Here is an 11,366-nt window from a genome sequence, read left to right as displayed (position 1 = left end):
GAATCTTGTGACTAGGCGAGGCCTTATCTGCATCCTGCATCTTGTTAGCCCCCTAGCAGTCAGCCCAGCCCAGAGTTACAGTTCCCTCCTTCACTCCCACTCCCTCTAACCCTTACCACTCCTCACCCCACCAGCTAAGAACCAATGCGCCTGTGACAGATACTCTCCCGCCCAGCTAGCCCTGCCCCCCTTTGTTAGTCCTGTATAAATACTCTTGCTGCTGAATAAAATTTTGAGGCTTGATCAGAATACTGTCTTGCCTCCATTCTTTTCTCCCGCCCATGTTTTCTTTCAGGTAAGGTCCTCCTCGGGTTCCGCGCAATAACTAGGTCCTGCGGGTCGGGACAGATAGTAATACCAAGAGCCAGTCAAATAATACATTGGCATTTTGTAAATGGTTCATAGCAAAACCTAATTTTCTAATAGTTTTCATAATATGGATGAAACTATTCAGTCAGTAGAGAACAGACGGGGGTGGGGCAGGGAAGGACTCATTAGGCCGCACCAAGACAATTCCTCTCTGATGTATCCACAAAAGGAAAATGACTTTTGATGCCATGTGGCTTGCACTTAACCCCAGCAAGACAGTCTAGTCCCCTCAACTCCATTGTATAACTGGGGAAAGATAGTAAAAATACTTTCATAAGAGGTAAAGACTAATAGGAAACTAAAAGCTCACTCTGGAAAGATGTGAAAATGTCATGGAAAAGAAGGGCAACATGTTGATTTTTAACAGATTATTTTACTGGAGGAATTTTTTGTCATGTATACATCACAGGAAAATTGAAAGCTCCCTCCCTCCAAAAAAGATCATGAAGAAAAATTAGATTCATAAAAGAAAGTATACATTCAAAGCAAGTAAAAATATGGTGTACAAATTTTTTAAAAATAAAATACACAAGATAATCTATGAAATGCCTTAATTTGCATTACTTAGTACTTATTTGCATGACTTATTTATCAGTTGCTCTGATAAATTTCTATTATATGATTTAGAATGTCTATTTTTTAAAAATATCTATTTTTAAGCCAGAACATAAAACCTGTATTTTGCATCCATGTATAAGCTGTCCTGCTTGATATCTTCTTGGATCCAAGATGCTAAAAGATTTATAAAATAATTTTTAAAAAAACTTCAAGTCACAGATTAACAAATAATACATGTCTTCAAATTTTTTGACCATACTACCAAAGCTAACTGTATTAATGTGTTCTGTATTTCCATATATAAATACCAGCCAGTGGTTGGTTGGCTATTAAATAATAAGTAAAATTATTAAATAAGTAAAATTATTCTTAGAACTAGGTCATAGTATAAGAAATGCCTTAACTTTTCTTAGTTCAAATTCTGTAAAATACATAATCATGTCCTTTTATTTGCTTTGCAGTCTATGCTTTGTAACAGAGCAGGTAACTCTAGCACAGAAGAAACTACATAATGTGGCATGGGGGATGACCTCAGTGGCACTATTCCATTTTTATTTATCCAGACTGTTGCTTTCAGCCCTGCATTGAGGCCTCCTTGTATATCTGTTTCTAGTGTGTCACCAACCATCACACAGTCCCCAGGCTGTACTCCGAGGAGATCACAGCAGTAATAAAATATGGAAGGTGCTGGTTTTTCTTCTTTCTGTTCTCCACCTACAACGATAGCATCAAAATAGGACTGACAGGCACAAGCCTCAATCTTTTCCCTCTGGGTCTGTCTGTCTCCATTTGTTAATAAAAGTAGGCAGACCTCCTTTCGAAGTTCAGTGAGCATGGCTTTGACATCTTCTGCTAGTGTCATATGCTGTAAACGTGTAGATTTCCACAGGAAATAACATTCTTCAGCCAATTTCCTATTGGCTGCACCACCCTTTGTTTCCTGGATTGCTTCTTCCCAGTGTGAAGTCCTTAGATCAGTAATGCACGTATTGGAAGGATGAAAACATTCCTTGCTGAGTTTAACTTGAACTTTGTCACAGATGATTTCAGCCTCTTCTTTATAATGGTATTTTGATTTTAAGAGCTTAATCACCTAAATAAAGGAAAACAACTCCATTAACAGACTATGTTTTTAACCATCATACCATGAAAAGATGTGATCCTATAAACCCGGAGCACAGGGATTCTAACTCCATTCCTCTGTCTTAAGGCAGCTCTATTACCACACCATTTCCAGTGGGAGCTGTTCTTATTTTTAAAAAACACCAAAGTGACAATCTCTCAACCTTTCAAGACAACTCATTCATATATATATATATATTTTTTTACCAATTTCTATTCTAAAAAGATTCTTCATATATAGCTAATAAAATCCTTCAATTGGCAGCTTAAGTTCACCACCTTTCACTCTGTTCATGAACATAAAAATAAAGCTTGTGTTTATATTTAGTGAAATATTTTAAATTTTTTTCATACAAAATTATTTTATTTTTCAATTACAGTTGACATTCAATATTATATTAGTTTCAGGTATATAGCATAGTGATTAGACATTTATATAATTTACCAAGTGACCCCCTCAATAAGTCCAGTATCCTTCTGGTACCATACATAGTTATTACAATATTATTGATTATATTCTCATTTAAAATTTCTAACAATTATTATTTAGACTCTTCCCAGAAATAACGCTAGCTCATCTCACCTGTTCTCATCTATATACACTTTATGTTTTGAAGATCATATAAAACAGGATCCAATTCTGTACTTTTAAAAATGTGCATATAGCTCTAATGGAATCAAGCATGTTCTGTGATTTCAGCAGTTTAATGACCCAGTGCTTCTTCCAAACCTAGTTTTCCAGATTAAAAAAAAAAAAAAAGCTTCAAGTAGTTCTGAGTCACTCTTCGCTACCCTGGTTCTGATTCCCTTTCAGAATTAGGCACTCCTCCTAGTGTTCCCACAGCTCTCTATCTTGGCTTTCATTACATTAAGCTCTCATTCATTTGGCCTGTCTTCTAACAGTTACGAAGACCCTACCGTGGTGAGCAATATGCCCAATGCTCACATATGTTATTTCTACATTTCTGACTCTGCAAAAGGAGTTCCCTTTTTGAGATGAGGAAATAGAAGTTCAGAACTGTTAAGTAATTTGCCCGAGCTGGGATTTAAACCCACACTTGCCTACTTCCAAAGCCCGCATGCTTGCTTTCACACTACTGTATTAGGCACCTGGAGACTGGATCCCTTGTTCTCATGACATTATGTATTGGGAAAAATAAGCAGGTATACAACCACCACAAATACTGAGTTGAGTGCTATGCAGTCTTGTGAATAAGAACTGTGGAAATAAAATAGAAAGAACAAGTCATTCCACAGGGTTGTTGAATAAGGCTTGGCAGAGGAAGGATGGGAGGAGGATAAAATCAGTACAGACAAAAGGAACTACATAAACAAAGACATAGAGTTTGGAATTCTGTAAACTGGAAAAAGCAAGAAGCTTAGTTCAGCCAAGATGGAAGTCATGTGAGGCAAGATGCTAAGAGATGAGACTGGAGAGTCTGTTTAGAATCAGTCTGTAGAGGGCCTTGAGTCCCAGGCTGTAGAAGTGTATACCAAATCCCCTTGGTATACACTATTCCTATACATGCCAATGGCTTCACACTGTAAGTGCTTGGGCTTCTCTGCCTGAGGGCTCTATTTGGCCATAGGGGCACCCATGCACATAGGCTGGGATGAAGTGCTGCCCAGGAATAGGCCTCAGCCAATGAGTGACATTAATTGATGAATAAATATCACAGTTTTCTTGCCTCTTGGGAGGGACAAGTAAAGAACGTTCTGCATACTGTCTCCCAGATTTCCCCAAATGTTCATACCAGTAACCTGTTCATTTAAATAACCTGTATCCACTTCCTTCTCTTCCCAGTCTTATTCCACCATCCTCCTACAGTGCTTCCTGGGATCACCTCCCAAATGAACTACATGCACTTGGAGTCCTTGTCTTAGGGATAACTGGGGCAAGTCAACCATGCCAAGATAATTTTGGATATTTAAGGATGAGTGCAATGCACATAGTTAGGACTAAAATTGTCTGTTATCGAAGCAAAGAGATCAAACAAGTTAAAATATGTTGCCCTAAACTATACAGAGAATAAGTGGTACGCTACTCACATCAGACACTCAATTCACCTACTGAAAAAAATATAGAGATGAATAGACACATACTTCTTCCTTCAGAGCATAAGAATCACCTACACCAAAAGTAAAGGAAATATTTTTCAGGCTATTTGTGCTCGTTAGGAAATGTAATAATTAAAAGTTTCATTAGTCCAAGAAAATATACCAGCCTTAAGAATTTTAGGTGAAGGCAAACACTGAAAAATTTTGCCTTATAAAGTTAAATTTCAATTAACAAATAAAGCTTTTTCAACCTTCATGTCTATATCACCATCTTTTATAATAATGTCAACTGAATTACTCTTTAGCTATGATTGAAGGTCATTTTAAAGTTTTAGTAACCCTATTAGTACCCAATAAAAAGAAAAAGGTCTCTAGGACTCCACTGTGCTTGAGCTTAAATAGGAGCTGGCTTATAATAAACAGAGAGCTCCCAATAAAGATCAAATTTTCTGTTATTGTAATTGGCAATTTATTAAGCACATTCTTGGGTCTCTGAAAAGGCAGAATTGGCTCACCTTAAAGGGGAGATTCTTGTAAAGGCACAGTATACCACTCTCAAGGTTCAAAATTTCTTCCTATTACATCCCCTGAATTAACTTTCCCATTTTGTTACATAGTAACTAATTACAGATTCGTGTGGAATAGCAAGTAGCATTTAAATTATATAACACATTTGGGAAAAAAGTTTATCAGTTATTCACATATTAATATTAGATAAAACAGAAAAACACCCCAGTTGAATTAGTATATGTTATTATCAGTACAAATTCTCCTAACATTTGTACTGAGAGCATGGGAGTCTTGATTGAATTGGAGGTGGAGGGAAAAGACCTCTAATTTGGAGGTATGATGACATTTTGTGCAAAGGGTAAGGTAGGCTTGAAAAAATTATGAGAAAAATAAGCCCACCAAGTACCTATAGGTGTGAAGAAAGAGGCCCTAAGATAGTGGGGGCTAGGGGATGGGGAATCAATTTGTAGACGTAATACAAACTCGAACTTCATCTACTTCAAAACTCTATTTAAGACTGTGTCTTATAACACAGAAAAAGAAAACTATTCTACTTCCTGCTCCCTGGAGCCAAAATTAAAGTTAATAGCATCACTATTATTGTTTAACTAATTGTGATTTAAGAAGACTTTTTTGAGGGTTAGAACCATATAACACTATGGGTAAGATATGAGTTTGCTGAATTCCAGATAAAACAGTTAAAAATATATGCTCACCAACTATGACTGCCTGTATATAGCCTAACAATTCAAGCAGCACTCCTGTTATTTTTAGTTCAAATCTTTGCTTAATCATCATTCACTGAATGTAGCATAATCTGACCAACCTATTTAAAATTGAGATTTGTTCCCCTCTTCACTTTGCCTAACACACTTAGAAATACATTTGGTGTATTATATTCACTGTCATCCTCACTAGAAAGTAAATTTGCAAATGCAGAAATCTTTTCTGCTTTGTTCACTGAGAAAACCTAAATTTCTGTAGAAGCCTTCCTCCTGTATAATGACACTGAGACAGCCTGTAGAGAATGGAAATAACTTTCTCAGAAGTAAACAAAAATTAAAGTTGATCTATATAGTCAGTGTATGACTCCGCCACAAGCCCAAGGCAATGGCTAGACCTTTCCCCCTTCTTCCTCTTTTCATAATTCATTCAGAGTGATATATAAAGCTGGCATGTTACTTTTAAATAGGCCAACATTTATGGGTGTTGTTATATTTTTATGTGATAAAGCATTCCTTGTGTAGTCAAAAGCACACAGTTCAAAGGAGGTGGCAAAAGAATCAAGAGTGGGGATACCTGGATTTTTAACCAGCCATCTAGCATTCATTCAACATTTACTTTATGTCAAATGAAGATGACTGACAGTTCCCTCTTAAGAAGACTACTGTTTAGTTGTGGGAGTCTTGAGTTGCAAAAAAGAATTATAATACCTTTGGCAAGTGCATTAAGAGATATCTGAATGAAATACAGTGCTGGTAAACAAGAGGGTGTAAAGACCAAGGAGAAATACAATCTAACATTTGTTTCAGAAATTTTACCATGGCAGGAATATAGACAAGACCACAGCAACAGTCTAGATGAGAGATGAGTCCAGCTTTAACTAAGACAAGGGCTAGGAAGATATGCAGGAGGTGATGACTGGGTAACAGGGCGGATTCGTGAAGTGAACATCAGATTGTGTGTACTTCCCCTGCAAATTTTATAATGAGGATTTGAGGCTTAGAGTGGTTAAGTAACTTGTTCGTGTACTTCCAGCTAGGTACTGGGAGAGCTGTGATTTAAATTCAAATAGCTGATTTTAAAGCTTAATCTCTTGGCCTATAGCATGATTTAGCCTAATTGTGACACACTGGACTTGGCCTGCCAAGAACACACAGGTAAATGTGTACTGTCAGCAGCTGGAGATACTGGAGGCAATACAGCACAGGCTGGTGCCCCTGAGGTCAAGGACAAGGATGTGAAGATGGACAGGCAGTCAAAAATGTGGAATGCCTCAACTAAGTCATTAAAACACACTTAAAACTTTCACTGATCCTGGCGAGTTGGAAGATGCTTAATGACTTGTTAATTTCATTCTAGTGGCAAAGATGGAAACTACATTGCAATAGATTTAGGAATAAATAGGAAGTAGAGGCATAGAGATAATGGGTATAGATTTCTCTTGAAAAACATGGCTGTCAAGAGAGGCAGGTAACATCTAGCAGAAGAACAAAGATTTAAGGGGGATATCCCTCCTTTTTTTAAAGTATGAGGCAGACGTCATATGCAGGGATGGAATGCACCAAGAAAGAGGATGAAGATCTAGAAAGACAACACCTAACTAAGCATGAAGAGGAGGGGACACTTGGGGTTGGAAAGATTAGCTTTAGAAAGTGGGTTTTTCATATCTGATAATCCTTGGTTTTCTCCTTAAAGCTGAAGGCAGAGGAGAGAAAGCACAGATGCATTAGGGGCTTGAAGAACATAGGAAAGGTCTGATACAGCATATGTGGGTTTAGAAAGGAAGAGATGCTGATGCAATGCCTCCTGAAAGGAATGCCCTGTGCAGGACAGACTTTTGAGTATCTCAGAAATCTACTAAGAGTGCCAGGAGGGGAGTTTCTGCAGAGAATACTTCAGGAGTTGATTAAGTCTAGGCTCACCACTGACAGTTGTGGAACTTCTAAGTCTCCTCAAAAACCCACCGAAGAACACGCAGTGGGGGGACAACCCACCCCCGAGGTCAACCACAGAGAGCATGGTGCGTGCACTCGTCCTGGCTGATTCAAACCTGTCCTAGCAAAAAGCCAGGTGACTCGCTGCATGATGTGAACGTCTGTATGGTGGCAACTCATACCATTGTGGCACCGTTAATGACATCCTTCTGGGTCCCAAAGCGCCGGAACCAACTTCAAGAACCCAGCTTCCCAGAGCGTGGCAGGCAGGTGACTTAAAATGCCGTGCTGGAGGGAAGGCTGCCTCCCCAACCCAGTCGTCCTTCTTTCCCGCTCCCTCCGGTACAGGGGTCTCAAAAGAAAGGCCAATGCCCCCGGGGGCCCTGAAGGATCATCTGACTTCCGGCGCCGCGTAAGTGGAGAGGGGAAAGGGCACCAAGAGAACCGGGAGAGCGCGCAATTACGGGTAGGGCACGCTGACTCCGCCCGGAGGAGGGATGGGGATACGCGGAAGTTACCTCCAACATGCCTTTTCTACTCGCCCCGGCAGTGTCGATGAGTGTGTTGTCCAGGTCGAAGAAAACGGCCCTTACATTTAGCCCCATTCTGTCCCGCCAGGCGGCCACGTTCCAACGCCCTGCTGCCCGCCCCCCACCCGCGCATGCGTAAGGCGGGCCTACGGGGCAAGGAACACGTGGGCGGAGCTGAGAGTGTCACCTGACTCTTCCACATCCCTAGGAGGAACTCCTGCAAGGTGTCTCAGGACTTGGTTGCAAGTGAAACCATGTAGCCTGCAAAACTTAAAATATTTATTATCTGGAACTTTATAGAAAAACTTTCTTCGCCCCTGAAGTATACGATTTACAGTTGGGCTGCTGGTGTTCCGTAGAATTAGATTAATTGTCTTCTCTTTGTGTTAATAGATTTTTCTTCTGCAGTTGTAAACTACAGTTACTGTATGTTTTGGAGCAGAATCGCTGTTGACCTCTTTGTTATTGTGGAAAATAAACATACCCATTCCTCAAAAACATGACCGTGTGGTTACCCTATTGATGTGCAGGGCTAGTCCATCAATTTTGGTCATTTAGATTAGCAATCAGCCGAAATTATGAGTGCATTAATTAGTTACCTTTAGTTGCCTAAAATGTCAGAATAAATTTAGCATAATACTGCTTATGGGCACATAGACTCAGGATTGGAGCAATTTCTTTTCTTTTTTTACATACGTATAGAGTTTATTGACAGGCACAAACCCAAAGTCAGAGGTGGTATAACAGTCTGTGTAATCAATCCTCTTGTCTTAATGGTTTGGGGTGTTTGGTAGGTTTCCCTTTGTGACAAGTAGTCTAATGGCATTCCATGCCTTGTTCAATTTTGCTACTTAAAGGAAGGTGATGGCTAGATAGTATTTTCTGACAACTTTAATTCCTTCTACTTAAATGTTTCAAGGTTTTAGGACGTTGCAGCTAATATTTGTGAACCAATGACTTTTTGCGTAGCATATTAAGTAGTGAGATGTACAGGCTCCTGATTATAGATGGGCCTTAGACTATTAAGTACAGTACTTAAACTGATCAGGGTGGCAGATTTAACTCAAGTAGCTAGAGGAGGACTTCATATTTGGGCTAAGTAAAAGATTGGTAATTGTGGGACTTGGGCTAGGAACAAATAAAGTAAAATCTAAATGGTAATGCTGTTGCTTCTGCATTGTGCAATGTGCATAATGGCACTGTTCCTGTGCTCTTGCTGCTGCCCAGCATTGATTCTCGCATTTTCTACTTTTCGAAAAATCTCTCCCAGGCCCTTCTCACCCACTTTCCCTGTACAAGTTTATTAAAACTCTATGACCTCAGAAGAGAGGTTTTCCTTTTGGTTTAAAGTTTTCTCAGAATGAGGCATTGTTAAGTTAATAGGGATAAAATAGTAGCAATCAGAAAAGAGCCTCACAGTCTCCCACTTTATCTACCCAGCTATCATCAGCTGTACCCACACCTCCCTGCCTGATAACCTTAAATAAACCATCTATGCTGCTTTCTGCTCCAGCCCTTTCAGTTCCCTATATCCCCACCCCCACTTAGGGACATCTTTTCAGCAGTTCTTCCTTTCTCTCTTTTGCATTATCAAAATTTTTTCATTTGTTCATTAACCTAAAAATAAAAAAGGCCTTTCAAAGTGAGAAGCAACAAGCATCTATTTGAGATCAAAGAATAACTATGTGAGATGCACTGATTTAAGCTGAAGCCCCAATAGTGTTCCAATTAGGAGACAATGGGAATGGGTATTTATGAGAAAGGGGAGAACAACTACATCAATAGAAGGGAGACATTTCTATTGGTGCAGGTAATATACTATAGTGATGTTAATGCTAAATGTTTTTAATTTTTAGTCCAGTAGTCAGTCTGATAGTCATAATATCTTCTTTCTTGTTATCTGCAAACGGTTCTTTGGGGTACAAGGTTGCTTTATGCCCATTCCAAAGGTTATTTTGTCCCTGTTGCAGTTCCTCCGGGATGGCAGCTCTGGTTCCATTTTATTTATTATTTCTTTTTCTCTTTTTAAAAAAAAATAATTAATTTATTTTTTATGGTAACATTGGTTAATAAAATCCAGTAAGTTTCAGCTGTACACTTTAACAGTAAGGCACATATATATTTACACTGTGTGTTCACTGTCTGGCTTATTTCACTTAGCATGATTGTCTCGAAGTCTACCTAGGTTGTTGCAAAATGGCAGTATTTCATCTCTTCTTATGGATGAGTAAGAACATTGTATATATGTACCACAGCTTCTTTAGACAATCATTTATCGTAGGACACTTCGGTTGCTTCCATGTCCTGGCTGTGAGTACGTCTGCTATGAACATTGGTGTGCAAATATCTTTTCAAATATGGGTTTTCAAGTCTTTGGGGTAAATACTCAGTAGTGCATTTGCTGAATCATATGGTAGATCAATTCTTAGTTTTTTGAGGAACCTCCATACTGTTTTCCATAGTGGCTGTACCAATTTGCAGTCCCACTAGCAGTGTAGGAGGGTTCCTTTTTCTCTGCATCCTCTCCAATGTTTGTGATTATTTGTCCTGTTGATTATAGCTATTCTAACAGGTGTGAGATGGTATCTTGTTGTGGTTTTGATTTGTATTTCTCTAATAGCTAGCAATGTTGAGCATCTTTTCATATAGTTGGTGGCCATTTGTATGTCCTCTAGGGAGAAGTGTCTGTTCAGGTCCTCTGCCCATTTTTCGATTGGATCATTTGTTTTTTTGTCGTTACTGAGTTGTATGAGTTCTTTGTATATTTTGGATATTAGGCCCTTATTGGAGGCGTTGCTTGCAAATATATTTTCCCATTGAGATGTTTGTCTCTTTATCTTGTTGACAGTTTTTTTTTGCTGTACAGAGCTTTTTAGTTTGATGTTGTCTCATTCATTTATTTTAGCTTTTACTTCCTTTGCCTTTGAGGTCAAATTCATAAAATCCTATTTAAGTCCAAGGTCCTTGAGTTTAGTTCCTATGTTTTCTACTGTGTTTTATTATATTCAGGTCTTTAATCCATTTTGAGATAATTTTGGTGTGCGGTGATAGACAAAAGTCTAGTTTCCTTCTTCTGCCTGTGGCTTTCCAGTTTTTCTAGCACCATTTATTGAAGAGGCTTTTGTTTCTCCAATGTATGTTTTTGACTTTTTTGTAGAAAATTATTTGCCCACATAAATATGGGTTTACTTCTGGGCTCTCAATTCTGTTCCACTGGTCCGTGTGTCTGTTTTGCTGCCAATACCATGCCATTTTGATTACTGTTGCTTTGTAGTATAATTTGAAGTCGGGCAGAGTGATGCCTCCAGCCTCGTTCTTTTTTCTCAGGATGGCTTTGGCAATTCGGGGTCTTTTGTGCTTCCATAAAAATCTGATGATTTTTTTGTTCTATTTATTTAAAAAATGCCAACGGGATTTTGATGGGGATTGCATTAAATTTGTATAATGCTTTAGGTAATAAGGTCATTTAAAAATTAATTAATCAATTATTTTCTGGTGACATTGGTTAATGAAATCCAATAAGTTTCAGCTGCATACTCTAAAAGGCGCAGGCGCGCCCCCG

At 38.7% G+C, this 11,366-nt stretch overlaps 1 protein-coding gene across 1 annotated transcript; it reads right to left on the bottom strand.

Moving 5' to 3' along the window:
* Positions 1–722: 722 nt before the first annotated feature.
* On the bottom strand, positions 723–7,947 carry NANP (N-acetylneuraminic acid phosphatase). Its single transcript, XM_006921491.3, has 2 exons — positions 7,793–7,947; positions 723–2,020 (listed from the first exon to the last, which is right to left on the bottom strand). Exons 1-2 carry the CDS (start codon positions 7,877–7,879, stop codon positions 1,364–1,366), a joined length of 744 nt encoding a protein of 247 aa, XP_006921553.1. The 5' UTR covers positions 7,880–7,947; the 3' UTR covers positions 723–1,363.
* Between the last annotated feature and the right edge of the window lie 3,419 nt (positions 7,948–11,366).

Source organism: Pteropus alecto, unplaced genomic scaffold, assembly GCF_000325575.1.
Source record: "Pteropus alecto unplaced genomic scaffold, ASM32557v1 scaffold199, whole genome shotgun sequence".
Classification (NCBI taxonomy): domain Eukaryota; kingdom Metazoa; phylum Chordata; class Mammalia; order Chiroptera; family Pteropodidae; genus Pteropus; species Pteropus alecto.
Note: the sequence above shows the minus strand (reverse complement) of the source record. Positions and strands in the feature narration are given on the sequence as shown.